The sequence below is a fragment of the Numenius arquata genome, chromosome Z (genome assembly GCF_964106895.1).
Source record: "Numenius arquata chromosome Z, bNumArq3.hap1.1, whole genome shotgun sequence".
In the NCBI taxonomy this organism is placed as follows: domain Eukaryota; kingdom Metazoa; phylum Chordata; class Aves; order Charadriiformes; family Scolopacidae; genus Numenius; species Numenius arquata.
This window is the reverse complement of record NC_133616.1, coordinates 41,526,072-41,549,015: the sequence shown is the minus strand read 5'-3', so window position 1 is coordinate 41,549,015 and position 22,944 is coordinate 41,526,072. Positions and strand designations below refer to the sequence as shown.

Genomic DNA, 22,944 nt, shown 5'->3' with positions numbered 1-22,944 from the left:
ATATTCAGGTGGCTGTCAGCCAACACCCCCAGGTCCTTTTCCACCAGGCAGCTCTCCAGCCACTCCTCCCCAAGCCTGTAGCGCTGCATGGGGTTGTTGTGGCCCAAGTGCAGGACCCGGCACTTGGCCTTATTGAACCTCATCCCACTGGCCTCATCCCATTGATCTAGCCTGTCCAGATCCCTCTGCAAAGCCTTTCTACGCTCCAGAATATCAACACTCCCACCCAACTTGGTGTCGTCTGAAAACTTACCAAGGGTGCACTCAATCCCCTTGTCCAGATCACTGATAAAGATGTTTAAGAGAACCAGCCCCAAATACCAAGCCCTGGGGGACACCACTTGTGACCGGCCACCAGCTGGATTTAACTCCATTCACCACCACTCTCTGGGCCCGGCCCTCCAGCCAGTTTTTAACCCAGCGGAGAGTACTCCTATCCAAGCCATGGGCAGCCAGTTTCTCCAGGAAGATACTGTGGGAGACTGTATCAAAGGCCTTACTAAAGATCTGTTCCTTGACCTTCCCAGGCACCAACGTCAGACTGACAGGTCTGGGACCTCCCCAGTTTGCCAGGACTGCTGATAGATAATGGAAAGTGGCTCAGTGAGCACTTCCGCCAGCTCCCTCAGTACCCCTCTGGTGGATCCCCTCCAGTCCCATAGACTTGTGTATGTCTAGGTGTTCTAGCAGATCACTCACCATCTCGCTTTGGATTACGGGGGCTTCATTCTGCTCCCCGCCCCTATCTGCTAGCTCAGGGGTCTGGGTACTCAGAGAACAACTGTCTCTACTACTGAAGACTGAGGCAAAGAAGGCATTAAGTACCTCAGCCTTCTCCTCATCCTTTGTCACTATGCACCGCCTTCATCTGGTAAAGGATGGAGATTCTCCTTACTCATCCTTTTGATACTAATATATTTGTAGAAACTCTTTTTAATGTTATTAACATCCAAAGCCGAAGTTCCAGTTGGGCTTTGGCCCTTCTAATTTTCTCCCCACATAGCCTTACAACATATTTGTAGCCTTCCTGAATGGCCTGCCCCTTCTTCCAAAGGCCATAAACTCTCCTTTTTTCCCCTGAGCTATAACCGTATCTCTCTGTTCAGCCAGGCCGGTCGTTTCCCTCAATGGCTTGAGGACAGCCTGCATCTGCGCCTTTAAGACTGCCTCCCCTTAAGGCTGGGAGGGGACACAGCCAGGCAGATGACCTGAACTAACCAAAGACATATTTTGTGCCATATAACATCATGCTTAGTGTAAAAGTGAAAAGAGAGGGCTTTAGTGAGGTTGGCTGTATATTTCTTGGGAACTGGTTGGGCACCAGTTTACTCATGGAAGATGGTGAGTGGTTGCTTTTGCATCACTTGTTTTGTTTTCTTTATCTGTTCTTCCACTTATCCTTCACTTATTAAACAATGTATTTAATTCTTAACCCCCAATTTTTCTTGCTTTTACTCTTTCTTTCCTCCATCCACCCATGGTAGTGAGTGAGCTGCTGCATTGTGCTTAGCTGCCCACTGGGATTAACCCAAAACAACACTAAAAAACAGTGGAAGTTGTAGCACTGCAGTAAGTGGATCAAGTTTAAATATCAAACAGAAGAAGATACAATGCTAAAATACTTTTCACAGTTCAAGCTTATCTCAAGTAGGCGATTTATTATAAGACCTTTGGATATACCTAAAGTATCTTACGAGAATGACTAATATGTTGACTGTATTTCTGTTTAACAGGATGGTGGATGTAGGTGGCCAAAGGTCAGAAAGAAGGAAGTGGATCCATTGTTTTGAAAGTGTTACTTCCATCATATTCTTAGTTGCATTAAGTGAATATGATCAAGTCTTGGCAGAATGTGACAATGAGGTAAGGAGTGGGGTACATAAGGTACAGAAAAAGATGTAAGCTTTTTAAGAAAGACAGCAGAAAAACAAACATAAACATTTGCAAATACTAGAATTACATTAAGAAACTGATCAAGCAGTCCCAAAGTTGTAATATTTAGGCAGCCTGCCTGTAAAAGTGAAGTCTACCTTAAAAGACAAAACATGATTTTAAAATGTTTTAAATCACTTAAGCCATATCAAATGTTTGAGAATTTGAGTATCAGGAATATCTCTACCTACCTTAGTCATCTGTAATTACATTTTTGTTTCTTTGTTTTTTAAGTCTCTGATGCTTCAGAATTAACCTGTGCATTAAGGACAATTAAAACAAAGTAACTTAAAATTTACCTCCTTTCCAAGGTTAGAAAAAATAAGATGAGTTCTCCTGTCTGTTCTAGAGTACCATTGTCATCAGTAGCCGGGTGTTGTAGAGAATGATGCAAAAAAACCCCAGTAGGTAATTAGGGAAAAGCATATTAGTGGAACTGCACTTTTGGTAATGGTTGCTTTATATGCTGGAGTATGAGGACTCCTTCAAACATCCTTCAAAAAGCCTTAATACCATTTGAACTCTGAAGTCCCAAAGCCCTTATAGATCACTTGATCAAGATCTGGTTGAACTGTGAAAAGTATACCCTACTTTACCTGCTGAAGTGCCATAGCATCCATTGTAGTTGAGAAAGTTTTCAGTTTCCTGTCATCTGTTGATGCATGAACAACTTTGGTAACTGTAATTGTCTTTTTCCTTTCAGTATCTTGAACATTTTGTTATAGTCACTTTGGTCATTGGGAAGTAAATAATAATCTGACTGCCATCACAAGCTTACCCCCAGGAACTCCAAACAGCAATCTCTGAATGTGGTGTTCCTTAGATCTTTCTTGAAATGGACAGACTTTATTATTAGTATAGATGAGTACATATGCTCTTGTCCTTTAGCTCTGTTACAGTGTGTGAATATCAGATATTTGACCTGATACACCCTGCTTCAGCTCTCACTGAGGTCAGAAGACGCTTTCATAGAGCAGCAGTCCATGGCTGCTCACTAACTCATACAAGAATTCAAATAATTTCTATTGTTAAGGCTTACCTTGATTTCACATGCCATCGTGCCATTCATAGCAGTGATCCAAAACCCAGTGATTAACGGATATAGAACATGAAAAGTAATGATCAACCAGTGCATTGCAATTGCATTTAATAAAAATAATATTTTTTTAAAAAGCTTTTAAAAAAAACCCAAACCTTTATGATCTCTAGCTGATGTGATTTCTATATGCTAATGACTAGAGAGTGTAACTTGATATTAATTTTTGTTGTTGTAGAATCGAATGGAAGAAAGCAAGGCCTTATTTAAAACTATCATTACATATCCCTGGTTTCTGAATTCTTCAGTCATTTTGTTTTTAAATAAAAAAGATCTTCTAGAAGAGAAAATCATGTATTCCCATCTAATTAGTTACTTTCCAGAATACACAGGTAAGCATTTATCCCACACTATCTTCAGAAAGCTAAAAGTCATAGTTAAACCAATTAGTTTTTCCTCATTAAATTGAACACAGAAAGGGAAATTGTGCAATATATTTGATTTCTATGCTTTTCTACTCGATCCTTTAAAATATAAATTTAAGTTACTCAGTTTTACTGGAACTTTTTTTTGTCACTGGAGCATTGTGGACAGTCTTAAGAGATTTCTTGCAGCCATTCTATTACCATTAGAGTGGCACAATCACTATTTATTTATGAGAGGAAGCATGATTTTCATCCTCAATCTCAGGAGATGAGATATTGGGAGGAACTTGGGGAATACAGCTATTAATCCAGCTCCTTATATAGTAAAAACCCATAGTATAGTTTTGCATTCATTATTACAATTTGTTATCTATATAAAAGTCCAAAGTTAAAAAGCAGCCTGAATAGCTTTCCTTCACAAATGTTACTGGTACTTAAAGTAGTCAAAAGAATGATGAAAATAAACATAGATATATTATATTACCTAATACAGTATTATATTCTGCAAGATATGTATCATGTTGAACTCTACAATTACTCATGAAAAGAGTTATGATGATTTAATAGCTACAGAGAAAACACCCATCCTTCTCTTGGCCAAACAGAATCCCATTTACTCTATGTGTTTTAGAAAATTTAATTTCTCTCATCATCTTTGACATACTACAATAGTGTAGCAAATAGGATCATTTCAGTTGCGTAGGTTTCTATAAAAAATTACTTTGACCTGTAAGTTTACCACTGAAAAAAGCACACTCCACACATTTTAGAAAGCAGTGTTGTAACAGCTGTTGCTTCACTAGCACGTGAATGAGAAAATGCCAACAAGGGAGTATGCCTTTATGGCAATTTGACATATAAATATTAAATTAGCCTCTTAAGATACTGTCCATATATTTCTTCCTTGACCCAGCTTTTAACTATTCAAAACCACTAACTGTGCTTTTGACTAGGACCTAAACAAGATGTCAAAGCTGCCAGAGACTTCATTTTGAAGCTGTATCAGGATCAGAACCCGGACAAGGAGAAAGTAATCTATTCCCACTTCACTTGTGCCACAGACACAGAAAATATTCGCTTCGTCTTCGCTGCTGTCAAGGACACAATCCTGCAATTAAACCTGAGGGAGTTCAACCTGGTTTAAAGAAAAAACATGGTTGCAGCCACAAAGTGTAGCTTACTCATAGCACAGCTTATGTTGATAAAAAAAAAAGGTGTCTTTTCAAATACCATTTACAGAAACAGGAGGAGGATTTATATTTACCGAAGAAGTATGGATTAAGAGAACTTTAAAGAATGAGTTTCAAAGCTTACCTTTTAAGCTATACATTTTAAATGTTGTGTTCATATTTCCCATATTAGTTTTGTGAGTTATTTTTTGGCAGCTGTGAGAAATCACAGAATCACAGAATATTTTTGGTCAGATGGGACCTTTGAGATCATCAAGTCTAACCAACAAACAAACAAACAAAAAAACCAACAACAACAAAAACAAACAAAACAAAACAAAACAAAACAAAAAAAAACACCCCCAAAAAATCCCAGAACACCAACACCAAAACCAAACCAAAACAAACGCCCACAACCACACCCCACCCCACCCACAAACAGACGCAAACCAACTATCTCGGGCACTAGAGCATGCCCTGAAGTGCCATGTCTACACGTTCCTTAAATACCTCCAGGGATGGCGACTCCACCACCTTCCTGGGCAGGCTGTTCCAGTGCCTGACCACCCTCTCAGTAAAGTAATTCTGCCTAATACCTAATCTAAACCTCCCCTGCCGCAACTTCAGACCATTTCCTCTGGTCCTGTCATTATTCCCTTGGGAGAAGAGGCCAACACCCACCTCTCTACAGCCTCCTTTCAGGTAGTTGTAGAGGGAAATGAGGTCCCCCCTCAGCCTCCTCTTCTCCAAACTAAACATGCCCAGTTCCCTCAGCCTCTCCTCATGTGACTTGTTCTCTAGACCCCTCACCAGCTTGGTGGCTCTCCCCTGGACACGCTCCAGCAGCTCAATGTCCTTCCTGTAGTGAGGGGCCCAGAACTGAACACAGCACTCCAGGTGAGGCCTCACCAGGGCCGAGTACAGAGGCACCATCACTTCCCTACTCCTGCTGGCCATGCTGTTCCTGATACAGATCAGGATGCCGTTGGCCTTCTTGGCCACCTGGGCACACTGCTGGCTCGTGTTAAGCCAGCTGTCCACCAACACCCCCAGGTCCTTTTCTGCTGGGCAGCTTTCCAGCCACTCTTCCCCAAGCCTGTAGCGTTGCCTGGGGTTGTTGTCACCGAAATGCAGGACCCGGCACTTGGCCTTACTAAACCTCATCCCATTGGCCTTGGCCCATTGATCCAACCTGTCCAGGTCCCTCTGTAGAGCCTGCCGACCCTCAAGCAGATCAACACTCCCACATAGTTTGGTGTCATCTGCAAACTTACTGAGGGTGCACTCAATCCCCTTATCCAGATCATCAATAAAGATATTAAACAAGACCGGCCCCAAAACTGAGCCCTGAGGGACACCACTGGTGACCAGCCGCCAACTGGATTTCACCTCATTAATCACAACTCTCTGGGCACGGCCATCCAGCCAGTTTTTTTACCCAGTGAAGAGTACACTTGTCTATGCCATGATTCGCCAGCTTCTCCAGGAGAATGCTGTGGGGGACGGTGTCAAAGGCCTTACCAAAGTCCAGGTAGACAACGTCCACAGCCTTCCCTGCATCGAGAAGGTGGGTCACATGGTCATAGAAAGAGATCAAGTTGGTTAAGTAGGACCTCCCTTTCGTAAACCCATGCTGGCTGGCCCTGATCCCTCGGCTGCCCTGCACTTGCCGTGAGAGCTTACTCAAGATGATCCTCTCCATGATCTTTCCCGGTACCAAGGTCAGACTGACAGGCCTATAGTTTCCTGCATCATCCTTCCGGCCCGTCTTGTAGATGGGTGTCACATTGGCCACCCTCCATCCTTATCTTCCAGCCCAGGAGGCTGTACACCCTGGGGGCAGCTGGTCCAACTATTGAAGACAGAGGCAAAGAAGGCATTAAGTATCTCAGCCTTCTCGTCTTTGGTCGCAATGTTTCCCCCCGCATCCAGTAAGGGATGGAGATTCTCCCTGACTCTCTTTCTGTTGACGTATTTATAAAAACTTTTTTTGTTGTCCTTTATATTGATGGCCAGGTTGAATTCCAGCTGAGCTTTTGCCTTCCTAATTTTTTCTCTGTATAACCTAACAAGATCTCTGTACTCTTCCTGAGTTGCTTGTCCCTTCTTCCAAAGGTGATAAACCTTCCTTTTTTCCCTGAGTCCTATCAAAAGCTCTTTGTTCATCCAGGCCGGCCATTTTCCCCTCCCTTTAATTTTGTGCCTCATGGGAACAGCCTGCTCTTGGGCCTTTAGGATTTCCTTCTTGAAGAGCGTCCAGCCTTCCTGGACCCCTTTGCCCCACAGGATTATCTCCCAAGGGACCCTCCCAACCAGGGTTCTAAACAGGCTAAAGTCCACCCTCCGGAAGTCCAAGGTGGAGGTTTTGCTAACCCCTTCCTTACCTCACTAAGAATTGAAAACTTGACCATTTCATGATCGCTAAGACCAAGATGGCCTCCGACCTCCACATCTCCCACTAGTCCTTCTATGTTTGTGAAAAGTAGGTCTACCGAGGCACCTCCCCTGGTAGGCTCTCCTACCAGTTGTGTCAGGAAGTTATCTTCCATACACTCAAGGAACCACCTAGACTGCCTGCTCTCTGCTGTGTTATATTTCCAGCAGATATCCGGTAGGTTGAAGTCCCCAACCAGAACAAGGGCTGGCGATTGAGAGACTTCAGCCAGCCTCTTATAGAATACTTCATCAACCTGCTCATCCTGGTTGGGTGGTCTATAGCAGACTCCCAACACAAAATCCCCCTTGTGAGCCTTCCCCTTCATCCTTACCCACAAACGCTCAACTGGAATCTAGCTCCATAGAGTCAAAACACTCCCGAATGTACAGAGCCACACCCCCGCCTCTCCTTCCTTGCCTATTCCTTCCGAAAAGCTTATAGCCACTCATCGCAGTATTCCAGTCGTGACTGTCATCCCACCACGTTTCCGTGATGGCGACTACATCATAGCTGTCCTGCTGCACCATGGCTTCCAGCTCATCCTGTTTGTTGCCCATGCTACGTGCATTAGCATAGATGCACTTGAGCTGGGCTCCTGATTTCACCGCCATCCTTGGCCCTTTACCCCCAGGCTCATTACCAGTGGGCCTGGTTTTATCCCCTTCCCCCTCCACCTCTAGTTTAAAGCTCTGTCCATAAGCTTTGTTAACTCCTGGCCTAGTACCCTTTTCCCCTTTCGGGATAGGGTTTTCCCATTGTTTGTAATCAGAAATTTCTAAATGTCTATACCTTTTCTCAAATGAGATGACAGAGTGAGAGTCCTCACTAACCCAGCATCCTTCAAGCCTTGGCGTGCTTCCCTTGGGTTTAATCCTGACAGGCCCAGTTAGTTCCCTATCCCCCCTCATATGTAGTTTAAAGCCCCACCAATGAGCCCTGCTAACTCCTGCCCCAAAATTCTTTTCCCCCTCTGGGACAGGTGCATCCCACCTGCCCCCAGCAGGCCAGGTGTCTCATATAGCTGCCTATGCTCAAAAAACCCAAACCCCTGCCGATAACACCAGTCCCAGAGCCACAAGTTGACCTGTTGCCTCTTCCTATTGATTTCCTCATTCATGGTTGCCACTGAAGGGATAGAGGAGAACACAACTTGTGTTCCTGATCCCTTAAGCAGCCGTCCCAAGGCTTTAAAATCTCTTTTAATTGATTTTGGCCTCCTTCTACCCACTTCCTCACGACCCACCTGAAATACTAACAGGGGGTAATAATCAGAGTGGTTTACCAGGGCAGGAAGTTTTTCCAACATGTCCCTAACCCGTGCCCCGGGGAGGCAGCAGACTTCCCTGTGAAGTGGGTCAGGGCGGCATATTGGTCCCTCTGCCCCCCTCAGTAGAGAGTCACCCACAACGATGACCCGTCTGCTTTTCCTTTTGGAGCTAGTAGTGATGCCGGGTCTGTGGTGACTTGTTCTTTCTGACTTCTCCAGCCTGGGTGTACCGTCCTCCTCTCCAACAGCCAGTTCCTCCTGCAGGACTCCATACCTGTTCTGCAAGGGTAACTGGGGAGCTGGGAGGGACCGGGAGGGGACTAGCCTGCTTCCCCAAGCAGGGACCTGTTCCCATTCCCCCTCTTCTCTGAGATCTCCTCCTATTGCTTGGTGACAAGAGGGGAGGGTGTTCTCTGATTTATGTGGGGCCTCAACCTGTTCCCTTACTCTCAGGGAGCGGGCCCACCAGTCAATCTCTCTCTCACACTCCCTGATACTCCTCAGCCTCTCCGCTTCATCCTTCAGCTCGGCCACCAGGCTGAGCAGATCATTCACCTGTTCACATCCGATACAGGTGTTGTCTCCCCTACCCTCCATCGCAAGAGCCAGGCCCCGGCACTCTCTGCAGCCAGAGGCCTGGACTCCCACATGTTTGCGTGGGGCCTCTGTCTGGGTGCCCACAGCTTTTCTAACAAGTCTTCGACCGGGTAGCAACCATGGCTGGATCTCTACAAGCAACTGACACCTTGCGACTCGAAGGTCAGTTGGGACGAGCCCCCTAGTCCTCTGGTCACTTAGAGGGATTGAACTTACCTCGTACACTGGCAGAGGCTCAGCGCCCTGCCGTACAGACTGCACCCGCTGGGTCACACAGACAAGCACCGGGTGCTCGCTCTGTGCCCTGTGGCCAGGGACTAGTCCCTGCCCTCCCCGAGGCTTCTTATACCCTGGAGGCTTGGTGAAGTGGGGGTGGTGGTGGCTCCGCGCAGGCTCCCTCAGCAGCACCTGCCACCAGCTGTCAGCCCGGGGGCTTGTCCCGGCTTCAAAAAGCCCCAAAAAGAGCTTCTCGTCAGCCTTTTTGCTACAGATCCCTCCCCAGCGCAGTCGTACCTGCCTTGAAGCTGGTCTCCGTGGCATTATAAATAAGTATGTTTAGAAGAATGTACATAACTGTTGCTGTCCCGCTGGTATTTTCTTAAGATTTTCCTTTTTTTGTTTTCCTTTTTTAAATTTTATTTAGCATTTACAGTCATAGCTTATAAAATTTGAAACAGCGGTGTCTTAAAAATTACAAGTTAATGTTATTTTAGGCTGCTAGACATATTTTTGTTCTGAACAATGTATTTGAAAATGTATTATACTTTTTAGAAGCATCTCTTTAGAAGCCCTGATAGGCCAAACAAAAGTTAATTCCAGAAATTGGAATACAATATTCTAGAATACAAAAGATTCATTATCAGTAACCTTTGCATATCACTGCCTTTTTGTTCAAGTGCCTTACAAAAATAAAATACCTTTAACAGTAAAGGAATGACAGATTACGATCTTGGAGGCAGTCCATGGAGTTTATTCGTTTTTGAAGGGGAAAAGCGTTTCTCAAACAGGCAGGCATTTAGCAAATGTTCTGTGTTCACTGTCACAGGAGCTCGGAGATCATCCACAGCTGCCTGCAATAAACTAGGCCTTAAATTACTCCAAGTCACTAACATAACTTGCTTTTTTTTGCACTTTTCATTTTCCTGTGATTGAGCTTCACAGGGAGTTTTGCATGGATTTCTCCTCTAGAAGATTTCCAGACATTTTCCCATCTCCTCTGCTCCCTGCCCGCCTACAAACCTCTCTAAAGATGCCAGCACCACTAATAGGCCAGCCAGTTCTTCTTTACTGGGTCAAAAACTCTCAGACAAAATAATAAAGATACTAGGGCAATCTTGAAACCTTTTTTACCCATGCAAACTTCGTGGTAGTCACTGGCACTTGATAGCTGACCCAGCAACACTGGTAAGGAGAGTCTTTTAGTAGAACAGTTTGCTATTAGCAGCAGTTCAGTCCAAAAGATGTGTTGAGATTCTCCTGTATTTAAACATATGAAAATTCCATTTTTCCCAGAAGAAATATCACAGCAATAGTTTTTACTGTCGCCATGAAATAGCTACCTCTATGCAGTTATATCAAGTTATATTGATTTTTCAGCTCGAGTAGTGCTTCTGTGTATTCAGCCAGGTTGATAGCGCTCACAGTTCAGCCCCGTGAAAAGCACACCCCGACCTTCCACTGCCCATAAAAAATGTTTATTCTTTCACATAATGAAGAGCACAGTTCCCTTTTGTCCAGCTACCCAGGAAAAGTATGTTCAGAGCTGGTTTTGGTTGCTAAGGCAGAAACAGCCTGTAGCATTTGATTCATTTGTTACTTCTTTAGTGTTGGAACAAGCAGTAGGAGCCTGTTCTTACCCTGCTTTAGCATTTTTCTGGGAGGGGACGCTGACCGATAGGTTGTGCCCGCAGTAGGGGATGGGGGCAATCAGCACCCAGGGAACAGCGCAGTCGGTACACCCTGGGATGAGGAACAGGGCACAGTGCCGCAGCCGAGGGGGACTGACAGAAAGCATGGAATAAACGAGCACATCTGCGCCTGTGACATCCAGGTCCCCCATGTGTCATCTTTGCCCTCCCTCAGAAGTACTGACATCGTGACAAGTCCTCAGACCTGCTGTCCTAAACTAACCACAGTTGCTCAAAAAATAATTCAAAAGCATTTCTTGTCATAAAATCTGTAGAAATTGGAGGTTTACATTACTTAAGAACTTCCAGTCACGTGAAAAGATGATGGCAAACATACTTTCTCTAGGGCAGCAGATGTGGTGGAGGAAAGCATACAAAATGCCCAAACCTTTGAACTGCTCGATCCAGTTTTGAGCCCCTTATGGAAAAATGACTGCTGGAACTCTTCACAGTTTCGTATCCTGAGTCAAGATTTGCTGTCTATGTGAGAAGTACATTGGCACCTTGAATTTGGGAGCCTGGCTTTGCTGGAACACAAGCTCTGCAGACTGAGAGTTACCATTTTACCGGGCCCGTCAGTACAAGAATGCTTTTCTTCCACACTCCACAACTCAACATTTAAAAACGCTCACAAGGGCAGTTACCAAGACTAACTTCTGCACATAGTTCTCGATCTGCTTCATGCAATAAGGAATGAAAACCTACAAAGATAAAAAACTGAGAGACATCCAGCAAAAAGAGAATTTGGTTTTTCTCCCTTTTTGCCAATTACTCTTCTACCTCTTAATGCCTGTTCTGGCAGTCACCTTTATTTCAGCCTTTGATATGCTGGTCCATAGAAAAGGAGTTAATAAACATTAATAGCATGGACATTCTTTTACTCCTTGCAGGAGAAGACTTAAAAGCCAAGTTACTCCTCCCTTGAAGTATTACAAGAATAAGAATTCTTGTTCCAGATTTGCCCTGAAAATAATCAAAACCTTTTTATAAAAAAGTCCTGTGTCTGCTTTGAATGGAATTTTAGATCCTTCAATCCCACTTGCAGTCACAAAAGAAAAAATTGTGACCAAGATGTTGTTGCATTTCTTAGGTCAAATAACAAGGCTCAGGCTCCTAGGTGACTAGATGACCTTTAAAGGTCCCTTCCAACCCAAACTATTGTATGATTCTGTGCATATACTGAAAATTCCAGAGTAATCCACCAGCAAGAATAACAACAGGCAAGTATTAGCTGAGTAATAGAGTTACAGGCAAGAAGAAAGGTGTCAGCTATCTGCTAATTTGTTCAGCTATAGAAAGAAAAGAATAAGGCATTAAAAAATTGCATAACCACACTATGACAATTTGCATTTCAAGAGATGATGATAAACACTAATGTTTTCTGTACGAAAATGTGAAATGCTTTGTAAAATTTTGATCTGCATAATGAAACAATTATTGTAATACACATGAAAAGCAAATCTAAGTCAGAATCACTTTGCATTGTATCTGAGACAATTACAAATACACAATGCATATTAAGAAGTATTTTTCACCAACAGTTCCCACATTTAATAGCCCTGTTCTTTTGAAATACATGGTGTCAATTCCTTTAAAAAAATGGGAAAAAAAAACCCCACCCTTCACCGTATTGCATTAATTTCCATAATAATTGCACACAATAGCAAAACAGGTCCTTCGCCCAGTCTGGTTTTAGTAACACATTTAAGCATAGAAACTGAGACTCTTCCTCGACAAAAGTTACAGAAAAATTGATCAGCATAGGAATAAAAAATCAAAACCAAACCTTGGTAATTAACTGTTAGGAACTTCAGACACTTTTATCCTTAGTTCCTGGGAAGTAAACATTTTGTTGGTGTTGGTTGCTTCTTTAGTTTTTGTTGCACCTTCAGTAAAGATTAGTCACTGCAGATGGAAAGGGATCAACTGGGTGAATTTAATGCTGGAAGAAGGTGCTATGGAATTGTATGATTTGCTGAAGAAACACTGCGCACTCTTGCTTACACAATACTTGCATGATTCCAAGCAATGCAGTTTATGTAGTTCTTTTCTGGAATTCAAATGTGAAATGCTCAAGAAGGGGCAAAAAAAAAAAAAAAAAATCTTCTGATTAGTTTTGTGGAATATTCTTGAAGCTAATACACTATCAGGAAATACATACAAATCTATTTAAATGTCATATGGATACAGAGCAATTTACGAACAAGCCACAAGACTTAACAATCCTCTTAAGTGATGTATTCAAACTGTTTAACATCAGCAAAGTAATTAGGAAACCTGGGATTTGTAGTTCAAATTCAAGAATATGCTGTAGTATGAAATTTTAACTACCATTACACAGGAATATTAATCTTTTATTGACTAGTGTGTGATATTTGATATTTGCAGATAGATGGTTAAAAGTAACTGAGAAGGAACAAAAGGCCTTGGTGATTTGTTCGATATGTGAGTGTGTTTTGTGATGTGCTAACGATAATTTATAGCTAATCGCATAAGTCCAAAAATTTTTTTGGAAAAAAAGAGGATTTCATAAGAATCTGGCTATCTGGCAACATCATCTATGTTTTTTCAATGCGGCAACAGGAGAAAAAAAATACTTTAAAGGGAGCTTACATATGTAAATCCAGTTATTAAAAACTTGTCCTTATAATAAACCAAAGGTAAAAACCGAAGTCTGTATTCTGCTTTCACTGAGATGGGCAACAGAAGCCTGACCTTCTGTTCCCAGAGACAGGATATGACTTAATTTGTCAATTTCTACCCACAAAATTCTAAGTAATCGTACTAACCTGTTAACTGAAGCAGTATATAAAGAAAAAAAATTAATCACATTCCAGTCAAATAAAATTCAGTTTCACTTTATTCAAGGAGAAGAAGAGGTCGGGGCTGGGGAGGAGCATGGAAACCAGACGAGCCATGTCATGCAAAGCCATGCAGCTGAACAAAGAGAGGTGCAAATAGTTTGACTTAACAATTGTTTTAGCAATCGATCCGGCATCTTTGATTGTATGTTTGGTTTGTCATTGATTTCTTAGAGGTCATTCTAACCCTTAACAAACTACTGCTGAGAACCCAACTGACATTTCTCAAAGGTATTAAGTTTAGGTAAGTCATCTAGAAGAGAAGCTATTCTTCAGTACATCAGTAAAGGCCATGGTATACTTTTAAACGCAATGGTGGGCAGACCCAAATGCCTACATTCTAATTTTTATTGAGATCCCCTTGTCTAATTGCATATAAATTTTTAATAAAAATTAATATATCTATTCTGACTTCTTGTTAAAAAAAAATTCATATTGCAATAAGGAATGAGGCACAGCAGAGTGAGCATCTCAAACAACTTGCAGTAATCCAGAAAACTACACAATGGCATAAGTCTGAATACCCTTCTCACTGCAGGCTGATGTATAATTAAAACAGGGAGAACTGGTGTCTGCCAAGAAATGGCAAAATTCATTCACGACAGTATGGAGAAAGCATAAGGAAAGAACAAGGGAAAAAAGATACGATTTACTGACTGGAAAAAAATGAAACCACAGAAAATCTTGTTATCATTACGAGTGGAGACAAGGAGGGAGGTAGGGGAAAGGTGCCACATTGGCTTTTGAACACTTCCAGTGTTTTAGTTCTTGTGTTAAGGCTTTTAATTAGCACAGAAGATCAAAATATTTTACACTCTCTAGGAAAAATGCAATTTTGCATGAATTGCTATGTTTTCCAAAGCATGAGCTTAACCACAGACACGCACATTTAAAATAAATCCTTCAACACTGATGGTTAACTTGCTCAAGTATTACTGAAGAGCCAGCTGAGATTTGAGAATTGGAGTTCGTTGGCAAAATAAATGTAAGAAAGTTAATAACTGGAGATAATATTAATTGAAATACAGGCCCTGTGAAGAGAAAATATTTAGAATAGGGTAAACTGAAAACCTATACAAATGGGACTGTACAAAGTATTGCAAGAGGTACTAGAAATGACAGTTGCATCAGGTACTCAGTAAATACTGGGGATGGTATTTCCTGTGCAACCTGCTCTAGGTGGACCTGCTTTGGGAGGGGGGTTGGAAGAGGAGAGGTCCCTTCCAACCCCATATCATCCTGTGATTCTGTGATAGAAACAGAGAGGAGACGCCACAGTAATAAAGACTCAAGATCATGATGAAGCTATTAATTGAACTATCATGCCTAAGAAGAAAAGTGATAGATGAAAAACAAATTACAGATACAGAATGATACTAAGTGTACCTCATAACACTACTTATCTAAGGCAAAGTATTCTATTAGTTTGGCATGATTATAACCTGAGTTAATACTCTTGGTACGTGCTTGGTGTACAAACAAGTGGAGTAACAAAGTCAGTGTCTTAGTTTGGAATCCTCTTATAATCTCTTCATTCAATGTACAATTTATGGGAAAAATTTAAAAGATTACACGTATTTTGTAACCCGCTAAATGGTTACTCAACACCAAAGGCAAGACTTTCAGTAAATTAAAGAACTGCAACTGTAGGTTAGCATGCTAGCCATTTTAGATTTTACAATAATGCAACAATTTGGATACCTCAGGCCCCACAAGCAATGTCAGAATTGTATCCTCTAGCTATACATATTCCAAACAATTCTTTGGAAACAATATTTTGGCAGCAAGTACTTACTATATGTACCAGATATTTTGAAGATTTTGATACAGGAATTTCTGGAAACCTTCATGTAATACTGTACTGTTTCCTGTACTTTTTATATCAACTGCAGTAAACAGCCATTCAATAATACTATGACTACTAAATCTAAGAAATAAGCAGAATTACACATTCAAGTTCTCCCTATTAAAGTTCTGTCTGGATACGAAACACAAAAGACTTTCATTAGGTAAGAAAAGTTGATAAAAGCAACTGTGAAATACTATATATATTATTTAATATAAATTTGACTTTATTAGTCACTTGCTTAGGACACAATATTGTGTAATCCAAGGCATTTATTTTTGGTATGCAACAGTGCACTTATAACCCCATAAACTCCTTTAGTTGCAAGACTGTTAATAACACTTATTTAAAATAATAGGCTTTAATTAATACTTTTAGTGCAGAGATATATTAATTCTCCCCATCATACATTTTTGTAAACTGTTATATTTTTTCTGTGAATATTGATAGAGGTGCTACGACGTTTCCTTGAGTAGAATATAAAAAAAGTTTACACTAAAAGTGATACTGTACTGTAAATTCATCGTGATCTGGTCCATTCATTTACAAAAAGAAAATAATATTGTTAACTAAGTAGCCGCTCCTGTGATCATCTAAATTAGACTTCTCTGGTCAGCAGCCTCCTTATTATAATTTGAGTTGTAAGACTAGCGATTAAGTTAACATTTCCCTTGATAAAGAAATTTGAATTTCAACACAGCCTCTAGTCATATGAAAATTAAGACAGAAACAAAATTTTCACAATCAAATCAAAACTGGAAGATTTGCTCTGAGTAGTGTCACAAGAATTATTCCAGAGTTCAATTTCAGTATCAAAAGTAATGGTAAAACAAATTCTTTTTACACTGTATTTATAAAAAAAAATGAAATCTGGAATTCTTACATTAAAAAAAACCAAACAAAACAAGCCAAAACGTGGCAGAAATTTTTTGATTGCTCGGGGTGTTTTTTTTTTAACGACGTCATCTATTTTTGTGATAGAGCCATAGACTGTTGTGACCACAGTAAATAATTTCATAAATGTTTCTTCCCTCATGTTTTTGCTTTTGTTGCTGATATTCAAATAGTTCTCCTTTTTACAGAGGAATTAAAAGGTAGCTGTTCAGTGTTCTTCGTATCTTCGTGCTTCTCCATTCATTACAATTTTGGCTGATTCTCTCTCACTTCTTCCAGTTTAGAAAGGATCCACTGTGTGAAGGAAAAGGAAAAAATAAAAATGTTTCCTTGGTAAAAACCGTACAAAGCAGCTGAAAATTAGATTGGGTTGGCTGGACACTTCACTACCTGCTCTCTTCCTAAATGAGTTTTTAAACACAGTGCTTAAAATTCTACTGTAGATTATAAACCCCTGGTTTTCTCACATGAAAATGGAGCCATTTAAGTACCAATATCTGACATTGAATATCATAGCTGATGAAACTGGCTAGGTTGAAATTTCAGTTTCCTGTTCTGCATTTCAAAGAATATTTTTAAAAATTTATGACATCATTTTGGCCACGTCGTTATTAATGCTCTGCGTTAATCTACAACTCCAAACAAATCACAGATGACAACAGAGAAGAGGATAGGAGAATACAGAGGACAAGAACAGGTTGCAGCAATGTGATAATACAGTTACTCAGAAAGAAGTTTTCTTTAACTGTATTTTGTTTCTTTTCAGGAATTTCAAATTCATATGTTTACTGAACATGGAAGGGAAATCAATTTTCCAAGAGTCTAAAAAAAAAAAGCAGGGGGGCAGGAGAGGGCAACAGGGCAGTGACATGGAAATCTAGAGTAAGAGATGAAGTTACACAAAGGGATTGGCATGCGAAAGCTGCATAATGCTTGCAAGAAAGATGAGTGGATTATTACAAATCAGATTCTGTTACTGGATCAGGTTCTACATTACAGATCTTTAGGATCCCCTCCTCCCTATCACAAATTCATCCCCTCAAGGAAACCAGCACTTCTGTTTACCAGGAGGCTGAAGGTTTGAAAGAAGAATTGGCTGTTCAAGAAATTACTCTTCACGTCAGAATATGGCACTTCTCACAGATGGAACAACCCTGTAGTGTCCACTAGACTGACACAATGTTCACAAAACAGTGTCACTGAAATGACCTCATACCTTTTTTACTGTAAAAGCTGCAAGTTCATTTTCACTGTTCCTAAAGCACTTCCCTCAGTGTCACCTCTCTATATACACAAGCGTTAAGTGTCACGTTCGCTGAAGTGAGACATAGGCCTAAACAGCCTGGAAGTGACTCTCAAAAACTTACTTTTTGTAGGACAGCCCCTAAGGCCCTGATGACAATTTCTAAGTGAATCTGTTCAGTATTCCTTCTCTAAGATAAAACCACATCTCTTACCAAGCCTGTCTGACAGTGACCTTTCCCCTCATATTCACATTCCTGTTGGTTTGGTGAGGTTCACGGCCCTTTATAGGAAAATATGCAAACCAACATTTTTGTGAAAAGTGCACACAACCTTTTCAGCTTTTGTTTCCTTGCTTAAGACTTACAGCGTACATAATATGATGCGCTAATTTGATTTTTGGAATTGTTACCAATTTAGCTGGTACATAGATAGGATTCCCTTCTCACACAGACTAATGGACCTCAACAATGCCACTGCCCCACTACAGCCAAAAAGGAAAAAAAATAGAGCAACTCGGTACCTCCAAAGAGTGCAGACAAGACAAATTCAACATGGGGCCCTCAAATACCTTGACAGTATTTGTAATGCTTTTTGAGGTAAGAGTCAAATGGTATCAACTGATAACTAACCTCAGCTGAGTGAAATGACACTTGTGAAGACAAAAACAACTTAAATTGATGAGAAGATGCGAAAGCAACTTAAACTAAGATAAGAATGGAACTTTTGCACACTGTTTCAAAGTGTGATCCCAGGGCACTATATCACACTGGTATGAATATTTACAAGACAAATTTATTGTCTGTGAAAATAATTAGCTACGCTAATAAAAACAAGGCAGCAACCCGGGTACCTCATAGTTCTGGTAGCAGACCTGAACTGCTCCTACTTTTTGTTGTAGTCAAAACTAGTGAAGTCATAAAGAAGAGATCATATAGAATAATGTATATAATAATAGTAGCAATACTGTATATCAAACTATTTGTCTTACTATTCTGGATTTTCATCATTCTTCAGCCAAAACCGTATTTTGAGGAACAGAGGAATGACACCCTCCACCTCCCCCCCAATCCCTCAGAATAAAACTATGAGTAATTAACAAATATTTTTCGTTCTATTAAAACGTACTATTTTAGTTCACATTCTTGATTGTTTAGTTTTTGTTAGCAGTACTGCTAAATCAGCCATTTGACAGAGATTTATAACTCCAAAGTTTTATCTAAGGAAAAGTTTGGTGTTGGAATTGAGTATTTTTGAAATTCAGTACTGAATAGATCATTGGCATTTCCATCTGTGTAATTGCTGTGCAGAAATACTGAATTTTAAGTATACATAGTAGTTTCAGGTTAGAATATTTGTTTCCCTTTTTAAGCCAAATTTAGCACAGTAATTGTAATAGTATTGTAATATTTTGACTTTACCTTAGCATCCTCTGGACTTTTAAAATTAATAATTTTTCCAAATTCTTTGGCATGGAACACAGACTTAACTCGTTCCTAAAAAAAGAACCAGTAATTCAAAATTGAAGTTAGTTTCTTCAAACTTTACGACTAAGTTATTTACCATTAAGGCAGTTATATGGTTCAGACAGTCATGTGTACCCATTACGCTAATCTAAGTATGTTCACATCGCATGCACACACCCTGAGAAACTTCCTTTTCTGCATGAAAGCACAGCGAAGTGGAATACTTCAGCAATAATAGACTTCCTTTTTACCACGGAGACCCTGGAGACTGGACTATAAGAGTGTGTAGGAATGGAAGGCAGATAATGGAGCATGAGGGGTAACAAAATCCAGTACTCCCTAAGGTTGTAATTTTTCATTCATTACCTGGGTGGATATTCCACCAATACTGACTTGCAAGTAGGGATCTTAGGTAGTCAAAATAGCAATCTAGGCTTCACAAATAGAACACAAGCAGTGCTTTGCAAAATACAGTTTTCAACCTCAGATTTCAGTAAAGGGCATACTGCAGACATGTGAATGGACTCTGAAATGACTGCTGTGTAGGGGTAAAGATGGGTATGTTATTCAGCATTGTCTGAAATGGCAGAAACTCTAATAATAATTTCATCCTGTAAAAGTTCACTTGCAGTCAGAAATCCAGTTTGGAGGATTCCAAACCAATCTGGCTCTGCCTTTCATGCTCTCTGCAATAGAAACAAATAATCTAAGTGAAAAACTGAATGACTTTGTACACTGTCAAGACTGTCCTGACAACCAAGATGTGTAATTACACACATGAAGCTTATTAAAAACAGAGACAAACTAAAACACTAGCAGGTAAATTTACTGTTTGAAATTAAATTCAGTTACCATCTCAACAAGAATTTAAGATATTATTTTTTTAAGGAACTTTGTAAGTACACTTGTTCATCAGTGGTCATCTTTTTCCTTGTGTCCACTGCCAGTTTACCCAGGAAAGTAAGTTTAGGGATTTTTTTTTTTAAAGGAAAAATTTCAACTAAGAGCAATAGTCTTCAACTTGCATTGAAAGGGATAAGCATATATCATTACAGTTTTTATGAGGATATTAATACCTTATTATACTTTTGGAAGAATTTTATTACTAGCAAATGGAAAAAAAAATCCTTGAAGCATAGCACATGCAAATGTATTGCTCTGATATATCTGAATCTTTGGGATTGCAGTAAGGGAGAAGTCCACATATTGGCACTCCAGTGATAGTCCAATCAGAGCCAGTGTGTAAAAAAAGTATTCTGCAATCTTCTGAGAGAGTTTTGTCGTATCACCATTTTTCAAACTATGAATACACCACAAACTGGTGCATACCAACAAAAATTTCCCAGGTCTCAAGGAATAAATTAATCTGCAAACACCAAGTCACCATTCTACTTAGAACAGTCAGAAGCTAGTTATCTGAGGAGTTTGCCCATGTCAAATTTCAACTCCCTTCTCTGAGTGCATCTCAGTTAGAAGACGGATCAAGAATTCAAAGGAGAGAGATCAGGAATTCAATGTTTCAATTTCTAAACAGTAACACAAAAAGGAAACAAACCATGGTTATGTTAACATACCTTGGCTTCAATGCGTAATCTTCTGCCATCGACGATAAAGGGTTCTTTGGTAAATTCATCATAACTGTATTGCCATTCACATGTCAGCTGTCCAAAAGTCCCTTTTGTCACAAATAACACACCACTAGGCACCAGAAAATAAAATTAATAATTTAAAAATTCATATAAAAATATTTAAAGGTTATCAAGTTATCCTAGCTCTAGCAAAGTCATTCATTGTTCCAAAATAGTTATCATCTAATGATATATAACAATCATACAGCATATTTTCCAAAAGAATGAACTTTGAACCTTCCTCTAACTTCTTTAAAATGCTGTGTTTCATAGCAAAACCATAACACTACTTCTAGCTGTATTTTTACAAAAGGTTGTACAGGCTTTCTATTTGAGAACAATGCCTGTTACTCCACTATTAGAAATTACTGACTTGTTCCTACATTATCCTTTTTCCCTTCAATATGCAAATTTATAAGTGAATCCCACAGTTCCATTGACTACAGCCTAAACCAGACTTACAATGAATCTTTGTCAGCTAAATAAATCATAAACCCAACATTTCTTTTCTCATTTCAAATAGAGAAATTACTGTGACACTGAAAATAGCATACTCCTGTGCTGAACAATGCCACTGTTGAACAAGATTAATGGCACACTAACCATGCCTTCCCCATTATTTTACCTACAAACATAATGACAGACATGTCAAAGTGTACTTACTGATCAACAATTATCAAGACATGCACATTTTGATGATATTTTAAGTGCTTATTATTCAGAGTCAAAACTGTTTACCTTTTAGTTACCATTAACAGATCTGTACTGTTGACCATAGCATGTGCAATATATCTGAGTTTCGCAAATCTTCCATTTTCAATTTTCTAAAAAAAAAAAAAAAAAGTTTTACAGCTTTGAATATGCTAGTATAAATTCACGTATTAATTTTCTGCTTAAAATCTACTTATCCTCCAAAAGTATAAATTATAACAAAGCACATAGCACATACTTTTAAATAAAAGGCAACTTTGATAAAGTCAGAATATGACTAACAGATCTGTGACAGCTAATATTCATAGTTACTTAGAATTACCCAGATTGCTGTTAATGCAGCTATGCAAATAAAAATCAATCCTAACCAAAACTGGCAAGGAACAATATAATTTCTCAAAACATTTCAGGACTCAGTTTTCTACATATTTCTAGTACACACCAAACTTCTGCTAACTAAGACAGTTCTGATACAACAAAAGAAATAAGGATTCATTTCCTAATTTATGTCAAGTCACCTCCAAAACATTGGAGTCATTAATTCTGAGAATACATCTATACTTAACTGTATATAAGAACACACTATCATGTAGACAGTGGACCTAATAATGCACTTGAGATAATGCTTAGCATTTCTCCATATTCTTTTGCTTCCCCCTGAACTTACTTAATCTTTTGCCACGAATATGTAGCAGAATATCCTTCAATGGACAATAAATTTTAAATACTGATCACAGCAGATGAATAAAAACACAGGCTCTGTAAATTTAACATGACTTGGCAACCATTGGATTTCTGACTTTCTGAGCAATGAGTGATTACATTAGTGATCAAATTAAGATTGCTGCATCTTAGCTGGGAATAGCAACATGACTGCTTGCATACGTCCCATCTATTACAAACTAGAAGCAAAAAAAGATTATTATAAATCAATAATAAACCCTTAACTACAATAATAAATAAACCCTTAACTACAAACATATTGATTCAGATACGTATGCCAATATTTAAAAACATGTAGGTTAGTTCTCAACGCAGTTAAAAGAGCAAAACCATTTAATGAGTATTCATCACCACAGTAAAACAACAAAGACATTTAATTAGGTGTGCCCTACAACTTCAAATCTGGCTGCATGGATAACTCCACTTGCCCAAACTTTTTTTTTTTTTTTAAATGATACATTTCCTCAAAGATGCTGATTCTTTAGTGACTAAAATGCAAGAACATTTGAGTAATAGGCCCCCAAAAGACAGCTTTCCAGAAAGCTCTCAGAAAGTTCAGATTATTTTTCTCTCCCCAACTCTGTTGGGCTACAAAACCACAGCTATTGATCATATGTCTACTTATACGCAAGTCACTGCTTGAATTTCATTCTGCAAGACCTGGTGTCAGGGGCAGGATGAACACAGCAAGAACAGCAGCATAAGAAATGAAGAATTAAGGGCTTGGAAAACAGATTTTTAAGTTGATTTTTTTTATTCTTGGAAACTCATTCAAGCTTTGTCCAGGGATTGCCATGCCTCCG

At 39.7% G+C, this 22,944-nt stretch overlaps 2 protein-coding genes across 2 annotated transcripts in view; one reads left to right on the top strand and one right to left on the bottom strand.

Annotated features, from left to right (window-relative positions):
- The window catches only part of LOC141477568 (guanine nucleotide-binding protein subunit alpha-14), a 79,041-nt gene extending 74,504 nt beyond the window's left edge, over window positions 1–4,537 (top strand). The window contains exons 5-7 of the mRNA XM_074166780.1: window positions 1,734–1,863; window positions 3,207–3,360; window positions 4,347–4,537. Of these exons, the coding sequence (XP_074022881.1) occupies window positions 1,734–1,863; window positions 3,207–3,360; window positions 4,347–4,537 (475 nt within the window). The remainder of the gene's footprint in view (window positions 1–1,733; window positions 1,864–3,206; window positions 3,361–4,346) is intronic.
- A 9,081-nt stretch (window positions 4,538–13,618) lies between these two features.
- The window catches only part of VPS13A (vacuolar protein sorting 13 homolog A), a 111,188-nt gene continuing 101,862 nt past the window's right edge, over window positions 13,619–22,944 (bottom strand). The window contains exons 69-72 of the mRNA XM_074165882.1: window positions 21,446–21,531; window positions 20,654–20,777; window positions 19,035–19,109; window positions 13,619–16,665 (exon numbers count right to left, since the gene is read on the bottom strand). Coding sequence (XP_074021983.1) covers window positions 16,615–16,665; window positions 19,035–19,109; window positions 20,654–20,777; window positions 21,446–21,531 — 336 coding nt within the window. The 3' untranslated portion in view covers window positions 13,619–16,614. The remainder of the gene's footprint in view (window positions 16,666–19,034; window positions 19,110–20,653; window positions 20,778–21,445; window positions 21,532–22,944) is intronic.